This window comes from Aspergillus aculeatinus (genome assembly GCF_003184765.1).
Source record: "Aspergillus aculeatinus CBS 121060 unplaced genomic scaffold BO66scaffold_77, whole genome shotgun sequence".
NCBI classification, from domain to species: Eukaryota; Fungi; Ascomycota; class Eurotiomycetes; order Eurotiales; family Aspergillaceae; genus Aspergillus; species Aspergillus aculeatinus.
Genome location: NW_020291546.1, coordinates 81745 through 104206, shown reverse-complemented (window position 1 = coordinate 104206; position 22462 = coordinate 81745). Strand labels below are relative to the sequence as shown.

General features: G+C 51.4%; 9 protein-coding genes across 9 annotated transcripts; 4 read left to right on the top strand and 5 right to left on the bottom strand.

Annotated features, from left to right (window-relative positions):
- Positions 1 to 1216: 1216 nt before the first annotated feature.
- On the top strand, positions 1217 to 3484 carry BO66DRAFT_463953 (Zn(II)2Cys6 transcription factor; the record flags this gene model as incomplete). Its single annotated transcript, XM_025652442.1, has 5 exons — positions 1217 to 1248; positions 1323 to 1470; positions 1531 to 1607; positions 1661 to 2103; positions 2163 to 3484. Coding segments are annotated over 5 exons (2022 nt in total), but the record flags the coding sequence as incomplete, so codon positions are not given.
- Positions 3485 to 4703: 1219 nt separating this feature from the next.
- Positions 4704 to 6667, bottom strand: BO66DRAFT_415797 (putative long-chain-fatty-acid-CoA ligase; the record flags this gene model as incomplete). The annotated part of the gene is made up of 5 exons (XM_025649560.1): positions 4704 to 5035; positions 5095 to 5424; positions 5478 to 5860; positions 5941 to 6250; positions 6307 to 6667. The coding sequence occupies 5 exons, from the start codon at positions 6665 to 6667 to the stop codon at positions 4704 to 4706; spliced, it is 1716 nt and encodes a 571-aa protein (XP_025498415.1).
- An 868-nt stretch (positions 6668 to 7535) lies between these two features.
- BO66DRAFT_463942 (putative lipase 8 precursor) lies at positions 7536 to 8825 on the bottom strand (the record flags this gene model as incomplete). The annotated part of the gene is made up of 1 exon (XM_025652441.1): positions 7536 to 8825. One exon carries the CDS (start codon positions 8823 to 8825, stop codon positions 7536 to 7538), a length of 1290 nt encoding a protein of 429 aa, XP_025498414.1.
- A 1692-nt stretch (positions 8826 to 10517) lies between these two features.
- BO66DRAFT_385204 (NAD(P)/FAD-dependent oxidoreductase) lies at positions 10518 to 12221 on the top strand. The gene is made up of 7 exons (XM_025646129.1): positions 10518 to 10681; positions 10736 to 10780; positions 10833 to 10880; positions 10934 to 11403; positions 11461 to 11878; positions 11957 to 12030; positions 12081 to 12221. The coding sequence occupies exons 1-7, from the start codon at positions 10625 to 10627 to the stop codon at positions 12160 to 12162; spliced, it is 1194 nt and encodes a 397-aa protein (XP_025498413.1). The 5' UTR covers positions 10518 to 10624; the 3' UTR covers positions 12163 to 12221.
- Positions 12222 to 12407: 186 nt separating this feature from the next.
- BO66DRAFT_443880 (chitin binding peritrophin-A domain-containing protein) lies at positions 12408 to 12719 on the bottom strand (the record flags this gene model as incomplete). The annotated part of the gene is made up of 1 exon (XM_025651552.1): positions 12408 to 12719. The coding sequence occupies one exon, from the start codon at positions 12717 to 12719 to the stop codon at positions 12408 to 12410; it is 312 nt and encodes a 103-aa protein (XP_025498412.1).
- A 1791-nt stretch (positions 12720 to 14510) lies between these two features.
- BO66DRAFT_415794 (Con-6 family protein) lies at positions 14511 to 14907 on the top strand (the record flags this gene model as incomplete). Its single annotated transcript, XM_025649559.1, has 3 exons — positions 14511 to 14557; positions 14612 to 14764; positions 14823 to 14907. The coding sequence occupies 3 exons, from the start codon at positions 14511 to 14513 to the stop codon at positions 14905 to 14907; spliced, it is 285 nt and encodes a 94-aa protein (XP_025498411.1).
- Positions 14908 to 15133: 226 nt separating this feature from the next.
- On the bottom strand, positions 15134 to 15397 carry BO66DRAFT_282741 (uncharacterized protein; the record flags this gene model as incomplete). The annotated part of the gene is made up of 1 exon (XM_025643087.1): positions 15134 to 15397. A coding segment is annotated over one exon (264 nt), but the record flags the coding sequence as incomplete, so codon positions are not given.
- A 1758-nt stretch (positions 15398 to 17155) lies between these two features.
- Positions 17156 to 18914, top strand: BO66DRAFT_432594 (Zn(II)2Cys6 transcription factor domain-containing protein; the record flags this gene model as incomplete). The annotated part of the gene is made up of 5 exons (XM_025650655.1): positions 17156 to 17244; positions 17305 to 17543; positions 17600 to 17886; positions 17949 to 18070; positions 18139 to 18914. The coding sequence occupies 5 exons, from the start codon at positions 17156 to 17158 to the stop codon at positions 18773 to 18775; spliced, it is 1374 nt and encodes a 457-aa protein (XP_025498409.1). The 3' UTR covers positions 18776 to 18914.
- Positions 18915 to 21131: 2217 nt separating this feature from the next.
- BO66DRAFT_385197 (uncharacterized protein) lies at positions 21132 to 22347 on the bottom strand (the record flags this gene model as incomplete). Its single annotated transcript, XM_025646128.1, has 3 exons — positions 21983 to 22347; positions 21514 to 21898; positions 21132 to 21439 (listed from the first exon to the last, which is right to left on the bottom strand). The coding sequence occupies exons 1-3, from the start codon at positions 22244 to 22246 to the stop codon at positions 21132 to 21134; spliced, it is 957 nt and encodes a 318-aa protein (XP_025498408.1). The 5' UTR covers positions 22247 to 22347.
- Positions 22348 to 22462: the final 115 nt, after the last annotated feature.

Below are 22462 nucleotides of genomic sequence, written 5' to 3'. Positions count from 1 at the left end.
TTATATAAGCTTAAAAAATTATATAATTAAAATATTTTAATAAATTAATGTAATTTTTAAGTAGTTTTATATATTAAGATTATATTACTAGAACAGTAACTATTAGTTAACAGACTTATATTAATAAACTTTTTATAGACTATAGTATAACTAATTATTATATAAAAAAAACCTCTATAAACTTCGAATATTAGAACATATTGTATAAAGACCTTAACTTTATTAATATAAACTAATATAAAAAGATATTAAAAAAACTAAATTAATTAATAATAAAAATATATATTAATATTAAATATATTATATACTAAATCTAATATTAAATAGCCTCTTTATAGTTAATTAATAAAAATATTATTAAATATATTTTATATTATTTTAAGAATTCTATATTTAATATTATATACGGCCGTAACTATAATAAGTAATTTAAAATCTATATTAATATTTTATATATAAATAATAATAATATAAAATCTTCAAAGATTTATATTATTATATATATAGAATTATTAATATTATAATTTATATATAAATAGACAGTTTTAGTAACTTTATTTATACCAACTAAATATATAATATTTTATAAAGTATTCCGTAAGACTATTTTTTTATATAAATCTATTATAAAACTGGGTCTATTTATTAATAAAAAAATAATTATCTATACAGATTTTAATAATACAGTTAATCTTATATATATATCTATAGTTTTAAAGTCGATATAGTAAATTAATATTAGATTGTTTTATATAAAAAATATATATTAAAATAATAAAATAGATTTTTAGTATATTAATATAAAAAATAATCTTATAAATAGTTTTATTAAGCTATTTTCTATAGTAGACTTTATATTATTTAAATATTTACTTAAACAAATAATTCAAATATTATTTATATAATTTTATATATTTTAATAATATTATTATACAGAGGGCTAGTTATATTTTCTATAATTATCCTACCGGTAGTATTTATTAATCTTATTTTATATGATTATTCCGATATTTTAATACTAAAAAAATAGCCCGTTTTTTCTATTATAATAATTTTATATAGTTTAAATAGCTTTAAAATATTTGGGTCTTATAGTAAACTAAAAAAATATATAAAATATCTAGTCTTCTATTAGTTAGACAGCTTACCGCCTTCGGCCGGCAGTTAAATAAGTGTCTAGAAAGCTTGAATCCATCTTTCTTTACGCTCTCCTCAAAAGCATATTCGCCAGGCCTGCTCTAACTGCCGGTACGTGACCCAATCTGTATGGACCTGCACAAACTGGCACGGACTTGACTTGACTCTTGGATCTTAATTCACAGGCGACGGAAAACCAAGTGCACAGGGGAGCGGCCAGTCTGTTTTCAATGTCGTCGCAATAAGCATACCTGTGTCTATGAGCCGTATTCCGGTTCCTATGATAACCTGCATCCGCCAAGCGCCACCGCAGGCACGCCCACCTCCGAGAATGTATCGCTATCCGTTATATCCGTTGTTCTCTCTTGATGTGTGTCTTTGACAACATGCCAGGTTCAATTATCGCAACGAATATCCATACTCGAACAACGCCTAGCCGAGCTGAGCGAGCAGACCATCTTGCAGCCCGGGTAAGGCGAATCCCACCAACCCCCTCCCCCCGTCACCCACCACGATCAGACAGGGCTAACTCGGTAATAACATCAAGGCCATTGGGAGACCACGCACAGTCGCAACGGCCAATCGACCTGTCGCAACCTCCTGCCACCGCCGCCGCTGCCGCCGCCGGGGAGCGCCCCTATTGCATGCCGCCTCAATCCGTTCTGGACTCCACCGTCGATGCATACTTCATTCATGTTCATAATCAGCCATACAGTAATGTCCAAGAAGCGAGCTTTCGCCGGACACTGGAGGATCGATCCTTGCCTAACTGTCTGATCTTGGCTTTACTGGCCGCCGCTGTTCGTTTCTCTACACATGATTTCTACAGGAGCAGGCAGCGAGAGATGTCCGAGGTCTATACACGGGAAGCATGGCTTTCTGTGTTGATGAATCACTTGAACGAGGATAGTATAGATATTAAAACGGTACAAACAATCAATATACTCGCTGTGATTGACTTTACAGGTGCGGTTCGTTCTAACTGTTAACGCGAGTCTATACCAACTGACCGCTGGGATCCGCAGCCGGAAGAACTAACTCAGGCTGGCTCAAAACCGGGCTAGCTGCTCGCATATCCCAAGGCCTTGGTTTGATGGTAGAGCCCGAGGAATGGAGATTGCCGGCTGAACAGGAGGAGCGCCGGCGAGTGTTCTGGTCGGTATACTTACTCGATAAATTGATCTCCTGTGGCCGCGCTCGTCCGCTCATCATTCTCGACCAGGACTGTCATATACAGCTTCCGTGCGACGAGAGAAGCTTTCGCCACGGACAGACAAAGAAGACTTGTAATTTAAACCAGCTGCTTAGTTGGAATACCACGTTGCAGGATACGCCTAGCTCCCTTGCGCTGGTGATTCTCCTCGCATCGATCCTCGGACGTTGCACACGCTATGTGTACGGCGTTCGGCACAGCGACGAGATACCACCCTGGGACACAAAATCGGAATATGCAGCCGTGTGCTCCCTCTTACTCTTATTCGAACACTATGCCGAGCTGAGTCCAGTTCAAGTGACGGACCTGGCTTCTGGACGAGACGGGATCATGGGAGATCCCTATAAGTATCAGGAGCTTGGTCATCTCATTTTCGCACATACCCTCTTCCATCTCTGCCATTGCTTGTTGAACCATCCTTTTATCCTCTGCCAGTCCCTTCGACCCTTAAAATCCAAAGTACCCGGCAGCTTTGCAGCCCAGGGGATGAAAGCGGGCATAGGTCATGCCGTACGTCTCATAAATCTACTGCAGGATGTGCTTAATGCGGGAGGACCTGTCCAATCCTCATTCTATGCATATTGCTTGGTAGTTGCGGGCGGAATCTTATCAATTGCATCCCACGAGACGACCCAGAGTCCCAAACCTCAGTCTTCTGAGATGTTGGAATGTTTTCAAAGTGGGCTGCACATGATTGATGGACTGGCCAGCCTGTGGCCGCACGCCAGTCATATGGTATGTCTATCACTTCGGAGCGAGGCCTTTTGGCTACGCCACAAGCTACTGCACCCAGTCACTGATCATACCACGATGACACAGTCTCTCCGTTTACGGAACTTGCACGAGCAGCGGCACAATCTCGACAGCCTGCTGGATACGACGGGCAGGACGCAAGACATCGATCCGCTCTGCGAAGCGACTTTCTGGTCTATTTTGGATTATTCCATCGTGAGCAGCGACCCGAAAAAAGACGTGGATGCCTCTGGCTCGGAGCTGCCCAGCATGCCATCGCCAATGTCGTGGGCATTAGGATTTGATATGTTCGCCGCCGTCGCCTCCTCCCGGATTCAGACCCCACATGAAGACTTTTCCTCCGGGGCTTTCACCTGGCACGGATCGGATCAATCACAATGACATGCCTCGGTGCCAGAAACCTATGACAACCAGCATGTCAAAGACTTGCAACCCGGTCCAGGCAGCTGGCCCTTTCGACCGTCTTGTGGGGCCGAGATTCACAAGTACCAGGCGCTCCTCGAGATATATTGCAGCCTAGATAATAGTCAGTTCACGCACGTGAGTCTATTTCTCAGTGCTTGACGTCGATTTCTTTATTAATCAAGTAGCCTCTACTCTGGCTCAACAACATAGATCCAACGTAACCAATGTACACTACGGGTATGCGTGGCTTGCAGTCACCCAAGTGGTGCACACCGTCTCAATCACTTCATCAGTTTTCTGCTCACCTATGCTGCCGCTGTTGAGCCCTCAGCATGGGTGGTCAACGGAGATGGTCCATTGACCGATACAATCGTGGTACCAGTCGTAGCCCTCTCGCGGGTGAAATGCGTCATTGATCGTCCGGTCAACGGAGGTAGAGGTTCACTGGTCAATTTGCCTTGAGCTGTGCTGGTTGATGGCGGCGTCTATACGTTAGAGAATGAGGAAGCTATACCATGACGAGAAGGCTAACTGAAACCAGGGTCATTCCCCATGGCAGCACTCGGACTCGGAAATTGAGGGACAATTAATGTTGAGCTATGTTATTTAACCCCGCCCAATGCGAGTCAAGTGGAATTCGATGAGGCAACAGCCATAGTATTCAAAATAATCCAAATGATGACCTACTTACTTTTTAGCTATCCTGCAGTTGGATATAAAGGCTTTTCTTAATCAAACCATAATCTGGCGGTAAGATATAAAAACTTCAATTAATCAGATCTGACCTCGCTGTTGGCCACTCGAGATAAAACATATAAAATAAATTAATTGGTAAAGTAGATTAAACAAGTAGATTAGGCTTGCACCGTGATAAGTATATATGATCATTTAGTAGATAAACCAGTAAGAATTAGTAGATTAGCATATTTTGATAAACATCTTTTCGACTAAGAATATGAATAATATAATCAAAACAAATATCATAATAAAAACAACTAATTTAGGACTTCAGCACAGAGTTGGGCTTATAACCTATTTCCAGAACACATTACAGAGACTAAAAAAACTAAAAGAGTACAAACTTTATAAATCAATAATGTTAGAAAAAAAAACTCGCTGAGAATACTGAGGTGTTTTCATATTTCCTGCGTCATGTGACCCAGCAATATAGGCTCACACACCAACAGCTATACCACTAAGCATCCAATGCACACAGTTTCTGACACCCAATCTCCTCCAGCACGTTCTTGCGAATCTTGCCACTTCCCAACAGAGGGAAATCCCTGGGCAGACCATCATCTCCAAGCCAGAAGACCCGGGCCGGAGCCTTATGGTAACTCAGACTCAAGCGGACCCATGCAGTCAGCTCCTCAAGGGATGGCCGGTCAGTCCCTGGTTCCTGCTGAATGAAAGCCGCAACTACCTGGCCCAGGTAGTCGTCCGGCAGGCCAACCACACACGCCCCCTGCACGGAGGGATGCTCGCTCAACCGATCCTCAATCTCCGTTGGATACAGGTTCTCTCCTCCTGTCACCCGTTTAGCATTACCCGACACCCAGGTGCAGCGATGGGAGCGGGATGTCTACCTCGGATGATAATGTCTTTGATGCGACCGGTCACAGAGCAGTTTCCCTCGCGGTCGAAAAATGCTTCGTCGCCCGTCCGCATCCACAGTGTCCCGCTCTCGTCCTGGATCATGGCCGTACGCGTCTTCTCGCCATTGTTGAAATATCCCTTCTGTACAAGGTAGCCCGAGACACAGAGCTCGCCGCGTTGTCCGACCGTCACGATGTCGCCCCTGCTGTCAACCACCTTCGCGCTCGTGTGAGGCAAAATCGTCAGGGAGCGTGGCATTCGGGTCGCATCCGCGCTCGTTGGCGGGGACATGAAGACCGCACCCGATGTCTCGGTCATTCCTGCATGAATCATAATGAGAAATTGATGCCATCGCCACCGGACATGGCCATACCGTATCCGAGTGAAAAGTCCTCGACACCAAGTTCATCCTTGATCTGGAGCCACAGTGCCTCTGAAGGAGCGCTACCCCCTATGAGACCACTTTTGAGCCGGATTGGACCTTTCATGGGCTGCAGGTGCCTGTGGCGAAGGACTGCAGCGAACATGGTCGGGACGCCATGCATTCCAGTGCACTTTTCTGCTGAGAGGCAATCGAGGGTGCGAGACGCACTGAAACTTGGCGCGGGGAATACGATGCAGGCTCCACGGACGACGCATGTCATGAGGCCGAGTATCAGGCCCCCGGAATGAAACAGGGGCAGTGGGTTGCAGATGATACTTTCCTCGGTCAGGCTCATGTGATTCCCTGCCAGAAAGGCATTGTTGATGATGTTCCTAATCAAGTTATTTACAATTATGCTCGCAAGTGAGCATTTGGCTTCGGTTCCAGGCTTAGGAAAAATGGTCTTACTCACGCGTGTGTCAACATAGCTACCTTGGGGACGCCGGTGGTTCCGCTCGTCAGGAGAAAGCTGCATACTGTGTCACCGCCAACCTCATCCTCGAGCTGACTGAGCCGCGACGGGCTCACTGTATCCCCACTGACGAGAAATCTTGTCCAGAAAGTCAAGCAACTGCCATCTGGGTGATCGTCATGAACTAAGACAATGCGCTTCACCGATGGCACATCGACAGCCAGTGACATGTTGGATTCTTCGAGGTAGCTTAGAAAGGCACGCGAGCCTCTATTTCCGAGACCACTCGAGATGAACAAGGTAGAGCATTCTGCGACAAGCCTTCAGTATATCCGTTCCGGACATGACACTTGTCGTTCTACGCACCGGTGGTTCGCAGCACATTCCGCGCTTCATTTGGGGTGTACGTCCCGTGAAGCAAGACTGCCACCGCCCCGATCCTGGCAACCGCAAAGAAGATCTCCACGTAGACTTCGCAGTTTCCGAGGAAGATAGCAATCCGATCGCCGCGTTGAACCCCGTTGGCTATTAGGGCTCGTGCGATCTGCTTGGTCCCGATCTCGAGATCGTGGTAGGTCAATCGTGCCCCGGACTGTACTTCAACGACCGCTCGGCGGGTGTTAACTCGGTCGGCGTGTTGGCGGAGAAGCTGGCTGATTGTGCAGAGCTTCAGAGGGGGGTGGAACGGTCCATGGACGATTGATTTGGGTGCAACTGTTGAAGACATGGGGTATAGATGCCAATGCGGGCGGTCGTTTGAGTGTGGTTGGGGAGAGTTGAAGGAGAAGGCTCTATTATAGCACTCGAAACCCGGACAGTGCGGCATGCATGAAGAGTGCGGGGACCCCCATTGGGTGCAACATTGCAACCGGGATCTCATAGTCATAAGGTGGCAACTTGGTTTCCCAGTGACTGGGTGTGGCATTGAGCAAGAAGAGAAGGCGGGCTGTTCTGCAGCGGGCGTGGCGAGTGGTACTGCAGCGTGGTTCTTGCGCGGCTGCTGTGGCCTGCCCTGCTTTCTCTCGCGCCTCGGCTTGAGTAATGGAAGACTATGCTCAAGGACTCGTCTTCAGGTGCGACCTTGAGATTGAATTCATTCGCTCCACGCTGAAATCCAATGCAACTTGGAAGCTGATCGGCAACAAACTGTTTCCTCTTCGAGGTTAGGGGCAATCCCCAACAGTCTGACCTCAAGATCCGTCGCCGGAAAATCAATGTATTGATGCATGTGGCTCGTGCTGAAGCATGCAGTGACACTCTAACCTGCATTCCAGTGGGTCTTTGGGGCCATGGTACTACAGGAGTTGGACAGACTTCCAAATTGGGTCTGGAAGCGTGGTACGTACGACGCGAAACCATGTTATCACCTGGCTGTTTGTCCAACATCGTAATTTCCGACAGCATCCCTACGGCCTGGTTTGATTGCACCGGTTCAATGCAAACAAGGAACATCTGCGAGCAAGTGGATAAGATGAGGGGCCTAGTAGGGCATATCCAGTCTGCTAAAATAGCTGCTAACAATACCATTTAGGACTGATGCCGCTGTGGGGTCATCGACTATCGATGGCGTTCTTTCCTCCCTAAAGATAGTTTATTTACTCATCGCCGGTGCCAAACTTGTCCTCAGTCCTGCATTCAGTCGGAGGTTTTCCCTCAAAAACATCCAACATGAAAGCCCGCGCCCCCGGCAGACCTGGCGGAATGCTAGGCGTGTGAAGAGTCTTGTGCACCCGCAGGTATTGGATGGGAATTCCCGCATCACACCACGCCTGTACCAGGGCATCATGCTCCTCAATGCCCACCGCGACTTCATCGTCCGTCCCCTTCCAGACAAACATTGGAAAGTCCGGCATCCCGTGCAGTCCGAGCACCCCAATCTCGTTGAACAAGTCCAGGTTGTCACTGATGAAGCCTCGTCCGGTGTCAAACCAGTCCGTGATATTCCTGAATGCAAGCTGGGCAGTGTAACCATAGACGATCTTATAGAAGTCGGCCACGCATTCCTTCCGTGCGATTTCAAGAAGCGGTCGATACTTGGGGATGAGATGCTCGTCCACGTACGCTCTGAACTCGGGGTAGGCATTGCCGATCCCGACCAGAGTCCCGGCGGCTAATCCCGAGCTGAGGGTTTTTTCCACACCGATGAAGACCTCGGAGATGTTGACCGGCATACCCCCAATCGCGGCCCCGGCGATGTGGACTTCCGGCGCATATGTACTGCGATATTCGCCTGCCCATTCCGCAGCCAAGCCACCTTGCGAGTATCCCTGCATGGTGATCGTTGCATTCTCCGACAGTCCGGTGATGTGTGTCGAGCGGAGCACGGCGCGCATGGAGTCTAGCACCCCGTATGCTGTCGTGGGGCCGACGGCGAACGCCGCATCCACTTGCAAATAGTCCGGAACGACCAGCGGAATCCCCTTCTCTAGGTATGGGAGCATCCCGACCGCCAGCTCGATGAGGGCTTCGCTGGCATTCGTAGAGGCGCCAAATTGCAGCCCGTAAGAAGGGCCGCAGTCATTGTTGGCCGAGTCGTACCCGGTCTGGAAGGAGATGAAACGATCCAGCTTGGCCCCGAACGGGATCAGGATCGTCGTCACTGCGTAGTTGGGCAGACCGTGGGCATTGGTGGTCCGGTAGAGCAATTGATACCCTGCGGCAAGGCCTTTGGGGATCAAGAGAGCCGAGCCAATCGTCACTTGGCGGGACTTGAGGATGGAACCCGGAGGTTGCGTTCGCCAGCTGTCATCGTCAGGAGTATAGAATGTATCGCTATTTGGCGCCAGCGGCTTGTTATACCCACGAGGCAGGTTGATAGCCCCTGTGAGGGGGGTGACAGCCCACAAAAGGGCTATCAGGCGGAGAAGGTGGCTCACGATGAGCATGTTGAGTAGTCTGGACAACCACTGAGGAACCAACAGTGATTGTACAGAGTCATTCAGGGATGGCAACATGCTCGTCTTATAGGTGCTTCCTGCTTGGAGGCAGCCTGCATCGAGCCTTCCCGAATCCTTTTGCTTTGAGTCTCGGCACCTGCTTTCTTGCTCTTTTTTTTTTTTTTTGTCTTAGTGTGGTTTCCTATTTCGAAGTGCCACCGTGAGATCACGGTGTTCTTTAACCCTTTTCGACAATTCAGGATGCATAGTGGCATTTCCCCGTTTCGAATGTGGCCGTGGCTGGCTCTTCGCGGATCTTTCCTGGACTTGGAGCTCGTTTGATCAAGTCGGAAGTCAAGGGTGTATGCCAAGTGTTCAGGAAACTGCGGATAATAAGTTACCGTACTCGTAGGTGGTGTACCTTGGCACCCTCCTCAGTCCTAGCCCGAGCGGACAATCTTGACTCCGGCAAAAACAGCAAAGAAGGGCCCTTCAGGACAGTTCGGGGACGTGATCATTTCTAGAGTCTCTTACCAGACCTGCCCTATCCATCGTCACAAGCGACGTCGCTCCGGGACAATGCTCAATCGCACTCATCGTAGGTCCATATCGGATCTTTGGTTGAGCGCTCACCCGTCCATTCATTGTTTGAACCCTCCTGTCGGGACTGGGGTCAAGGTAGGTTCAAATGGAAGATCCTTGCTAGACGTGCAGCGGACCACGAACGTTGTCTTACACCAGACTTGCGTGGAAACTACCTGGTGTCCATCCAATATAAGCCATCGGGACCTGAAAATCCGGGGCCTGAGTGGTTGTGGCCCCTCCATCAGTCTTGGGGGAGGTCGTGGACGCAGACAATGTGGTACGGATGTGAGACACCCAAACTACTCTCCAACGTTCAGCATTCAGAATGTAGTGTCGCAGAAAGGCAAGTTGTGAGGAATAAATGCTCACGAGGTACTCAAGATATCAGTCCCCCACATTCCCGATGACGGGTCCTCTGATTTACAAGATGTCGGCAACAAGTGGAGTAGTTTTTCACATTTGTGGGCATCCATCCGGTGCGGCTAACGTCGGATCTGGCTATCAGATCCGTGATCAAAGCCGCCTGGTTCTCCACGATAGTCACCCTCGATTCGAGATCTCGGACTCAAACAAAGTGCTTTGATGGGGGTCCGAAGCATTCGCCTCTGGCATCCCCCACTCCGAGCCGGAAAGCCGAAAATCCGAGGGCTAAAGCCGAGACTAACTGCCGTCGTTGGCTTGGCTGCTGCTTTTGCCTCAGGCCCCAAGGCTTCGAAAATGGGCGACCTAGTATCTGTCTTTCTTCCCACGACTGCAAACCACAAATTGTTGAACTAACAGGGGGTATGGAGCAATTCTTAATTGACTGACACCCTGCATTGAACGCCATCGCTCATCCGAACATGCCCTTAGAGTACTAACTATCTAACTAAATCCTAACCCCGAGCCTCGGCGCAAACCAGGCAGATGACGCCACCGGCAGCGGATGGGAGCCGATGGCGGGCCTCAGTCTCGGAGATGGCCAGGATAGGCAGGCGACCAATAGACCGAGCCCGGACGATCAGATAAGGAGATGCTCCCCGCGTGCCCTCCCGGCTCAGTCTTCTCCCGCCTATATATTTGGAGCCTGCCCACGGCGCATTCGCTTTTTGCTCATGCTCTTCCTGGTTGATAATTCAAGAAGGTCTTGGATCGCGACTCTACGCTCAACTCTCACCATATCGCTGATTCTGTCTTCCCTGGTCCTCAAAATCTCGAACAATTGGAATACACAACAAGCCACCATGGCCGCCTCGACACTAAAGAACGTTATTGTAGTTGGCGGGTCCTACGTTGGAAGGGTATTTCTCCTCGGCGTTTTCAACATCAACTGCAGTGAATACTGACTGTAACAGGGAGCTGCAGAGGAGCTGGCGCGGGTAGTACCCAGCACGCACAGAGTAAGTCCCAGCCCCGCCGCGGCGTTGTGTCGATATATTAACTCAGCTGCAGGTGTTGTTGATCGAACCTCACAGCCATTTCCACCATCTTTTTGCCTTTGTGAGTCAATCAATTTACTGGTGCCACCACAACACTAGACTAACCCGCAGCAGCCCCGATTCGCCGTTCTTCCTGGCCACGAACACAAAGCATTCATTCCCTACACCCGCCTCTTCGCCTCCTCCCCCAACTCGACCCAACACGCCGTCGTGCAGGCTCGCGTCCTCTCCGTCCAACCCAAATATGTCGATTTGGATCGCGCCTGGCAAGGCCAGAGCCAGATCCCCTACGAGTATCTCGTCGTCGCGACGGGCACGCGCCTCGCCGAACCCGCCGCGATGCGTGACGAAGACAAGGTCTCCTCCGTGCAATACCTGCAGCAGCACCAAGCGGACGTAAAGCAAGCGAGATCCGTGGTCATTGTCGGCGGTGGCGCCGTGGGCGTGCAGATGGCGACCGACATGAAGGAGCTGTACCCGGAGAAGGAGATCACGGTGGTGCAGTCGCGCGACCAGCTCATGCCCCAATTCCATCGGGGGCTGCACGAGATCGTCAAGAAGCGCTTCGACGAGCTAGGCATCAAGTATGTAGCCCCTTCTAACCTTGCTCTATTCGCCTCGCCTCCCCTGACCCTCCGCAGAACCATCACCGGCGCCCGCATCGTGGTCCCCGAATCCGGCTTCCCGAACAACGGCACCCCGTTTACCGTCCAGCTCAACAACGGCACCGAACTCCCCACCGACTTCGTCATCCTGGCCACCGGCCAGAGGCCCAACAACGACCTGCTCCGCTCCCTGCCCGCCTCGTCGCCGGACTCCCTCATCAACCCGGCCAACGGCTTCATCCGCATCCGCCCGACCCTGCAGTTTCAGGACCCGCAGTACCCGAACCTGTTCGCGGTGGGCGACATCGCCGACACGGGGCTGCGCAAGGCCGCCCGCCCCGGCGGGCCCCAGGCTGCCGCGGTGGCACACAACATCCAGGCGATGATCGAGGGGAAGACGCCCGAGGAGGTGTATCCGCCGTTCCCGATGGCGATCCACATTACCCTTGGCTTGGTGAGTTTTCCATCCTTTCCTTTTTTTCTTTTTTTTTTTGGGGGGGGGGCAGTGTAGATGCTAATTTACGGGCGTTAGAAATACAACATCGTGTTCCGTAACCCGAATCTCGCGGATGGCAAGACGGAGCCCGAGATCAAGGAGTCCTGGGAGTAGGTAATCACTGCGTGTGCATGAAAGGCTCAGCTAACAATGTGTGCAGTTCGAAGGAAGATATGGGAGTGGACCGGTGGTGGAATCGTCTGGGGTTCCAGGAGAGTGCCCCGTCTCAGTACCATTTGTAAATTCGAGGGGTAGGGAGGATTGAGATTCATTTTGAGTAGTCGTATAGAGAGGACATGATACCAATACATTTGTTTTGCAGTTCAATGGAGCTCGTCGCCATGGCTGTAGATTGTTTCCATTTAGAAGGGCGCACGTGTGACCACATATTAGAGTTAAAAGAAAGAATGGGGACCATCACAGTTCGAAGGCCGTAGAACTCCACTCATACACCAAACTATCCCCAGAGCACAACGATAAGTCACACTCAGTGAATCTCCTGGGTCACCCCCTGATGACACCCCGGCGACCGCCACTCCGGCTCACAGGTGCCGGTGTACACGCTGTACGCCTGGCCCGGGGCGCAGTGCAGCCGTACAAACTCTCCCGCGTCGCATCGGTGGTAGGCGTGGCAGTCGAAGCGGTCGGGGCGGGTGGCGCCAGGGCGACAGTCGGCGGCGGCGGCGGTATCGAGGAGGAGGGCGGCGAGGAACACCGTGAGGGCTTGGTGGAGGAGGCGCATTGTGAGGGGGGTCTGGAGAAGGTAGGAGAATTTGGCTCTGCGATCAGTGTCAGTCATTGTGTGAAGTTGTATATCCTTAGTGTAGATGTAATTGGCACGGGTAAGGGTAAACTCACGGAGTAGGTAGGAATAGGTAAAGAAAGACTTTCGCCAAAAAGCCCAGGCACCAGGTCAGCAGCACCCCAGCGCATGGGACGACGGAATCTATCGATATTTATGTTCATGTTGTCTGGTATGGGGAGGAGAGGGGGTGGGTTTGGTTCCTCTGGAATTCGATATCATGCCGCTTGTGGGGCGCGGTGCCTGGATGGGGAAGGGGAAGGGTGTCGTGGCACGGGACTAGACGTGGTCTTGCTGCAGTGAGGATGAGGCAGGTCTAGTACTGGGCTGTTTGCTGCCAATAGCCCCCTTGTATTGATGGTTGACTGGATGTTATTTTGGGAGGATTGACCGCTAATGATAACCTGTGGGAGTGCTATTGAATCTAGATGCAATTAGGCGCTACGTGGCTGGAGAGAGGAAGAAACAGGTAAGATTCACTTGACGAGTGAGTTGGAATCGTGCAGGGAATCATGGGGCTAGCTTTGTAGCTGAGCACAGCGCGAGGAATGTACGAAGCGGAGGTTGTCGCTGCAGGGACCAAGGGGTAAGACGCGTGAGGGTCGATCCTGCGACGGGAGCTAGAATTGGGGTCTCCGGGGTAGTGCCAAAGTTGCGTTCCATCGCAGTCAACCATTGAGGTCTGTTGGATGGTGAGAGAGGTGCATTACTCAGACAAATACTTTAGTTATACTCCGGACCAAGCTCCAGAGGCAAGAGCCCCGCCCCCAAGAAAAGACGATGCAATGACAACAAATCCAGCGGTGCTTGGCGCTGCGCTGCGCTGGGAGGCGGAGGATGATGCACTGAGCGGTGTGTATCTGCCAGATCTTCCGTTGAACCTCAGACCGCCACTCAGACCGCCTGGACCGGCAGAACGCTCGCGACCTCGCAACGAAAGCCGCGGATTTAAGCGGATATAAGAGGTAACAGTCCAGAAAAATCGGCTGGCGAAACTGTTCAATTTGGGCGGTGGCAGAAAAAGGCCGCTGGCCGCTGCCCCCAAACACAGATAAATTGACATGACGTCGGCCTCTTGTAAGGGAGCCAAGGGTTTGCTCAGCACACAGAATTTTCCTAGTCTATGAATTGAGATCAGCACAGAAATGGTTGTTGAGTCCATCATTTCGGTTCTACAGTACACCGTCTTCAAAACTCAATCTCGACCGCTGCTTGTCACGAACAGCTTGCAGCGCGCTGTCACTTGCATGGCAATGATGAACTCTGACAATTGCATTCGGATGCACCGAGAGCATATGCACTCATACTATCATGTACTGGAATAGATACAGCTTTGAGTGATGACTGCATGTTGATCTCGCCCAGTCCACGGCTAGTAGATCGCCCCCATTTCGAAAAAAGCACCTCCCGGTGATCCAAAGTTCTAGAATTCCCAGTCCCCACCCGCCAACCCTGATCAACGCTTCGATCGGGCGATGGACGAATCGACCAATGCATACTCCCCATGCACAGGGGGTCGACCCAAGATTCCACCCTGCATAGATTACCTACCCTCCTCGTCATGTCTCCGCAATGAAGTCAATTTGAGCTCGACTTCCCCAAAGTCTGGGTGGACGATGAAAGAATGACGACGCGGGGTTGGTGACGCGCTCTGACATCAAACGCAGCTGGCTGCATTCGAAGGTATAAGTATACCATGGTTGTATCGAGGCAATTGTTCATCTTCAACTCACCCCAATTATCACATCTCGCCCCCTATACACCCATTCTCCACAACAATTTCTCAAAATGTCCTCCGCTGAAGACAGAGTCAATGCCATGCGTGGCTACAAGGCGTGAGTCATCTTCATTCACAATGAAAAGAAGAACCGTCTCTGATAATCACGCAGCACCCTCAACAACCCCCGAGTCTCCGATGAGGCCAAGCAGAACGCTCAGTCCATGCTCGACCAGCTTGGCGGCTCGCAGCCCTCGGACGAGTTGCACAACCTCCGTGGTGACAACCAGAAGGACCCCAACCGCGTCGCGGGTGGACTCAAAGCGTAAGCATCCTTCCTCACAGTCCGGTCTTGATAAGATAAACTGACGTCCTTCCCACAGTGCGCAGAACAACCCCGGTGTGTCGCAGCAGGGCAAGGAGGCCGCCGGGCAAAAGCTGAACCAGATGGGCGGTCCGGATGAGTAAGGGCTTGTTTTCGAGCGTGGTATGACTAATGTATTATGTATGATTGACGCTGTACTACTATGATGGAATATATCTGATGCTTGTCACGTAATTGGCCCATATGTACATTTCCAAACCCTCTACTGCAAGCGCGGGTATATTCTCCCCGCAGCAAGGAGATCTGGCCTTCGCAACAACCCTCACCTGAACATAGCCGTGATTCCCGCTTATCCGATATCTCCCCCACTCAGCAGTCGAAGTAACATTTCATCGACTGTGCTTCGCCGTACGAAAGACAATCGATGTTCTGGTTGATCGCATTCGGAGTGACACCGATCTCATTTTGACAATATGGGTCTGAGTACACGATGCAGTCGGTGCCATGAATGAAGTTGCCTTCCACCACCAGTCCCTGGAAAGAGCTGAACTGGAAGCAGTTTCCCTCACAGGTCGGAATGTAGTTGCCAATACTGTGATGGCAGTCGGAATCGGCGTAATAGGTCACGCATTCTTGGAAGCCGTCGTAGGAGCACCCTTTGGCAACGGCAGCCGTGGAAAAGGTAAGACAAAAGAGGACAGAGTGAAGACGCATGGTTTCAGAAACGATGAGAAATCTAGAGGGTTGGAATTGGTAAGTAACTGCATCTACTGTGATAACTTACCGGCTTACTTGTGGACAAGGTTTGTGGTTGACTGAAAGAGTGGGAATGGCGTTGTAGGAGATAGGGAATCCCTGTCAACACATCTTCGCCTTTATATGTACACCCCGGTTCATGTATAGACGTCGATCGTGCTACACCGCATCTAAAGCTTCATTTCCCTAGTCGAGAGGCTCGAGTGATGATCATCCGGGGATGTACACGATCGCCGTTAAGGGCGGGCTAGTCCGCACGCTAGTGCTCCACTAATCCGTTTTCTTCGGGACTTCCTTCAAGTCTCTAGACAGCTTGAGAACTAGATCGAGGGAAAACAAGCATTTAGACGAGTCAGCGTCGCCTCAAGTGGCATGTCCCTGTGTCAGCCTCTACCGGTGTGGATCAGTGTCTCCACGAAGGAAGCCCTTACTCGCTTAACATATCCCTACGTGCTGCAAGTCAGAGCAAGATATCAGATAAGGCATGCAGACTGGTGCCTGCTGGTGCTTGCTGGTGCCTGGCGCAGGCCAAGCGAGGTTAACAGTCAGCGTGCACATATATCATCGATCGACGGGTCGAATCCTTCAAGCCAAACTTTTGCCCGGTCCCCTGGGGCAATTTGACCTGAGAACTGCCACCTGAGCAGGCTGGACGGGAGAGGGCATGTTTCACTCTGGATAATGCTTAGTCGCCATCCCGACCATCGAAACTGCCTCAAATTCCCTCAACGACCATTCCAAGAACCCAGTTGTCCAGCTTACAGACCAAACCAAGGGATGGGGAGATATCTGTCAGTGGTTCTTTCTATCCGAGTCCTGACAGTTCCGCTGCACGCATCACCATCTAGCATGCACCTCCAGACAGCTCTCTTTGACGAAGGACTGTCGGCTATGTCTACAGCGCATAGCAGCGGTTTCGAACAACCAAAGGCCATCCCACAATCCTTGCCTCATACGCAATCTGACCGTACAATGCTTGGAATGAACTGGGCCGGCACAACGTGTTGGTGATGGTACGGCACTCTACGAAAATGGCAGCCTTAGGCGATCTTAGGGCTTGCTAGGTGGTAAGCATTTGACATGGCAGACTCTTCCAAGCATAGAACCATTGAATTGAGTAATGACAGCGATAATACAGATGATCCTTGCAATACAAACATGGCTTCTAGGATTGATCATGCGTGGTCTGATAAACCACAATCACCTTTTCTCTGCACGACTATGGTCACGACGCAGCGCTCCCGACCTTATCAGAGAAAATATATCTTGGGGCATAATTTTGCAAGGGGCACACAAGAAATGACGATAGAGAGAATGCAGAGGTAAGCAAGCCGGCAGGTGCATGAGTGGAATAAAAATACAATTGGGGCACTGATGTATGCTGATGTATAGACTTCGGCATAGAAAATTGCTGCCTGAGGAAAGGAAAGAGGTTGGCTGAGGAGAGCCAGGAAGAGCCAGGAAGAGCCAGGAAGATCAGGGACTAAAACGGCTAGACCCCGCTCAGACTACCTCAGATCTACTGCTGTCTACAGCTGCAGACCGGTAGGTCAATCACCAATCTACTACTCACACCTACACACTTACCCTTCGCTCTCTGCCCTTCCCATCTTCATTTCAACTATTGCAATCACAATGAAGGTTATGCTTGTTGCTTGTGAGTCCTGTCGCCAGCAAAAGAGGAAATGCGACCGAGCATACCCATCATGCGCCCTGTGTCACAAGTAAGTTGAGCCCCCCCCTCTGCTTATCTTCAGCCGCGCATCTTAACCGAGATTCTTCAGGACTGGCCGCAAGTGTTTCTACGCCATCTATCGGGTTACTGACCCGATCCACGAGAAACAAAAGCTCAATGCCCCTGTCGCGGTCGAATACTGCAAGGAGAATCCAAGAGATATCAGCCCGGATTCGTGGGAAGCCGTGTCGGACCAACTGTCTTTGTCCTGGGCCATACAGTCTCCGACCGTCCCGGAATCGTATCCCATCGCCTACCGCTGGTACATGCCAAAGTTGATCAAACACTGTGAGAATGTATCCCTAGTCCTGTCTTGACTCGCGCTGACCAGCCATCGGATCTAGTTCATAACGGACTTGGTGTTGCCCAGATCCCAGTCACTGCCAAATGTAGTGCTTACAAGCTGCAGACCGTTTGGCTGAGGAGCGCCATGGGAGATCCCTGCCTGTTTCATGCCACGCTGTTCGCCGGGTCTTCACACTTTGATATCTGCCGGGGGCAGAAGCAAAGCATGATCACCCTTTACCACTATAACGAGCTGATCAAGCTGGTCAAAAAGCGACTTGCCGACCCAGCGACCGCGTTGGACGATCGCACGATCGCTTCCATCACCCCACTGGCACTATTTGCTGTAAGCAATCATTCTCCTTCCCTCTACACCGGAAGATAGAGTACGGCTGACGACAAGTCTAGAATCTTGGTGGTGATCGAGCTTCAGCTGAAGTACATCGAGCTGGCCTGGAAAACATGGTTTTGCTACGGGGCGGGATGCACAACCTGGGCTTGGACGGTCTAATTTCATCACTCATCCACATGTTCGTTGGGTCTTTTCCGGGCGCTCCGTCCTTTTCTTAGAGCTGGTGACTGACTCTCTGAATCACAGGAACCGAATCGTGTCGAATATCGTCTTTGATTTGGGGTTGAGCACCGGACCTCAGTTTCAGCTCATGCCTCCACTCAGCCTCGAAGAACGGATCCTCAACATGCCTACAAGGCCACCTGGACCCGACAACTTCACTTGCTCGATCAAGGGCCTCTTCCAACATGTTCACCAGACAAAGCTCCATCTAATGGCTTCCCTTCCAACGGATCACTGGCGCCAAGACACGCCAGCGACTCGCACAATGCCACCTCCTACCACTGAGGACCCTATCTACCAGTGCTGTTATCTCGCTTGCAGGATTTTCCAGACGATCGCCGATGGCGGGGCCAACGGGTGCAGTTTTGTTGAGTACCTCGACGCATTGGCGAGGAACCTGCGAGACGCGCTAGCCCTGACGGACGAGGAGGTCTGGCTGCGGTATTTTCCCGTGCCTCACACTTGGGCCTGCATCACTGGCGCTGCCGCGTCGAGCGATTCTCAGATCCGGACCTGGTTTTACTTCCGGCAGGCATCCACAGCACGAATCCTCAATATCGACGGGGACTACACCTTCCTCGATGATCTGTCTTCGCACTTCGACTGGCTTCGAAGCCTGCGACGGGCAGCCCTGCAACTCCATGATGAGAAAGCGGTCTAATTAGGGGTCTCATGGACTAAGACTAATTTTCTTCAGCTCGTCGGCACCCCACCCCACTTGCAATCCTTCTGCCCAACGGAGGGCTTTATTTTTGCAGCCCGTTGTGATCCTTGATCCTCTTTTCGGCCCTGCCGAACCGTCCAGAACAATGGCCCCACTGAGGGCACCCGGTCTATTGGACAGGTCCAATGCGGTGTGTAGCGTGAGGCTGAGGGTTAAGCGAGATTTTCGTCCCGTTCTCAAAAAAGAAAGAGGGGGTCTCTAAATCTCAACGCAAAAACCAAAACACTCTGCCGCTTCGGTGATCGATCAGACCCTGGGAGTCTGGGACTCTCTCCAACCGTTCCTCCGAACTGGCCTAGCGCCGGCGGGGTTCTCAGGAGATAGTTTCCGCCCCAACTCGATTCGGCTAAAGGCGAGAGGTGAAGAATGGGCGCCCCACGCCTGGAAGGATGCTGACAGGCTGGACCGGGGAGTGGGATGTGTGGCAGTGCTGGCGCAAGGCTGATATCGGCGTCTTGGCGCAATTTGGCTTCTCGTGGGACAACGTGCGAAGGTTAATGTTATCTTCGCTTAGCAGCACACCACGTCCGGGTCTTTTGTCCGTTGCGGGTTATCTTATCCTGGCTGGTGGATACGAGATTGATTGTACTGTACAGTAGCATCAGCCGTAGAGCGATCTTCTTATGTACCTTAACATATTAGAATAGCATTGACAATAGAATCTGATACAGACACAGACACCCTGCCGCGCAGATACGAACGACGAACCCCTGAAAGAAGTACTCCCAATGAGCCAGTCAGCCCTCAGATCACGTCAGCCAACACGTGGCGGGGATGGGTGCATGGCTGACGAGAGGTACTGTAATTTATGCTTTCTCCACTGGCTCCTTGGCCTATCATCATCCATCGGTTGCGTCCTGCAAAGGCATCGATCCGGCCTGGACTAGTTCTCGAAGCTTTGGCTGACCCCCCATCGTACCACTTGATTGTCAGGCGCTGAGACACTACTATCGAGACGCATCCTCCAGATAAGATAGTCCCGCCACATGGGGTCGCCAGGGCGCGGGGCGGGCCTCAGGCGTCCCACGGGCGGCTTGTATCTCCGCGGATATAGTATCTGCTGCTGACTCTCCCGATTACTGACCTTAGGACTTCACGACAGACAGAAAGGCACGAGAGAAACACGCTCAAGAGGAAGTCGGTCTTCAACCCTGTATCGGGGATTCAGACTGCATTGGTTCGGGGAGTAAGTGCAGCTCTACTTCACTGAATGATGTCTGGTGGCAGCAGTAGAAGCATATCCACCCAGCCCTAAAAACCCGACAAACTACAACACAAGACCCGTCTCAGCTTCCCCGATCGTGCACGATGGTCAAATCATATGTTCCTCGCGTGCGCGATGGTATCTCGTTTCCTCGCTGATCAACGAGCCGCGGTCAGAAGAAGGCTAGAGGCCGGGGACTCGGGGATCCGTGTGGGGAAGACCCCCAACTAGCCTGCTTCTGGCCCATGCCCTTGATTCCCCAGCTCATCACCCCATTTTCCCTTTCGGGTAGTACCTACAAATTACTATAGATCGGAGAGTCGGGCAGGTCAATGGAAATCTGTCCCTGCCGCGCTGAGCTGTGTGTTATTTTAGCCTCGCCTGGAAATTTGGTCCTGCATCGCACAGGCCGATCTCGGACAGATGGACATCCCTTCCGTACCTGTGGCATGAAGGCGGCGGGTATTGCGATGGCCTTTCTCCGCGGCTGATGAAAGCAGGTGTCCTTACCTCAGGATCTCTGATCTCAACGCAAAGACAGAGGGCTAGATCGTGGGACCCCGCGCGGGCGGTGCGATGGACTACCGTACTATACATTCATTCGACGACGGCGATCATGCTCAACAAGAGATTTTCGCTAGATGCTTCCGAGTCTCTCCTTCCGCGGGCATGAACTGTGCGATACAGGTCCCTATGTCTGGTCTGCGTATATTAAGCCTACGATACTTTGGGCAGTGTCGCTACACTGCTACGATTGCCTGGGCAGATATTGCATTCCACAATAAGAAAGACACAAGGTTGCTAGGTACAAGCAAAGGAGGTCGGTCTATGGATGTAAGGAGCGCACCGGACACGCTGGGATGTGCGAGTGAACAGCACTACCTCTCTTCTCCCGGTACGCTGTTCACTTTGACGACCTGGGCGAAACTGACGGGATAGGCACTCGGGCGGAAGAGAACTCCAGACCCTAAGATGTGTCCACTTGACCACTGTTGCTAAAACAGTAGGAAAGATTAATGCTAAGCGCTGTACATATCTACACATCATTAGAACCCCCCCCCCCCCTCCTCGGAAAATGCATGCATCCTATCACGACTCCTCCCCCCGATCAAGCTTCTTCCTGACCAAATCAGCCAACAGCACATCCCGCCGCCCTGCGACCGCCTTCAAATCGACCTGCGATACCCATGCATTAACTGTATTCTTCAACCCCTCGACGGTATCCTTCGAGTTCCAATCAAACTTGTGCGCCTCCATATCGTCTAGCCACGACTTCAGCGCGGGACCCAGATGATCGATGAAATGCGCAAAGCTCGCCCCCCCGCCGAGGGTATTGGTCATCAGCGGCCCGTTGAGCGCCCACCGGAGCCCGAGGCCGGAGGCCATGGTTTTATCTACTCCGTCAGCATCATTCTTCATTATTATCTAGAAAAGAACGTCACGTCGGGCCGGGGGTTGGTGGGCTGCTTACCCAGATCCTCAGGCGAGACCACCCCCCTCAAGACGAGACTGTACGCCTCCGCGCACACCGCCGCCTGCAGACGATTGGCGATGAACCCCGGGGTCTCCTGGCGGACGACCACAGGGTCCTTCTCGAGACTCTCGTAAAAGCGGTACGCGGCCGTCACGTATTCCTCCGCGGTGCCAGGGTGCGGCACGATCTCGACCAGCGGCACGAGATGGGGCGGGTTGAAGGGGTGGCCGATGAGGATGCGGGACGGGTTGTTCGTGCAGTCGGTGACGTACTGACTAGCCGGAAGGCCGGAGGAGGAGGAGGTGATGAGAACGTGGGCCGGGGTCTTTGCGTCGAGGTGCGCGAACAGCCGCCGCTTGAGGTCGAGTCGTTCGGGCCCGTTCTAGGCAGTCATCACCAGTGTCAGGTTGATACACACAGATAAGATAAGGTTATCTTTAAGGCGATGATCGGCGACTAGACTCACCTCTTGGATTAGGTCTAGACGCTCGAGGTGCGGGTCGATGTCTGCCACGAACGTGAAGTTCTGTAGGCATGCAGTGGCGTCGACGGTGGGATTCGGGACTGCAGAGCAATACTCGTGCAAGTAGGCACGCAGCTTGGCTTCAGCGCCTGGGGCAGGATCGGTGGCGATCACCTTCAGCCCTTTGGCGAGGAATAGGGCCGTCCAGCTCGCGCCGATGACGCCGGCGCCAATCACACCGACAGTTCTGATTGGGGAGGTCGACATATTCCAGGTGTATGAGCTTGCGACTGCCCCATTGTGCTTGGACAAGCCATAACAGCTACTTATACAAACCAGTTAGACAGGGTAATATGCACAGGCGTTGGTGATACTTTGGTGGTTTCCGGTCGAGGGAGACGGAAACAAGGCTGTTCCGAAGCTAAATCAGGTAATCCGCACTTCGGACCGAAGCACCTGACTCTGCTTGACTCTGATGACGAT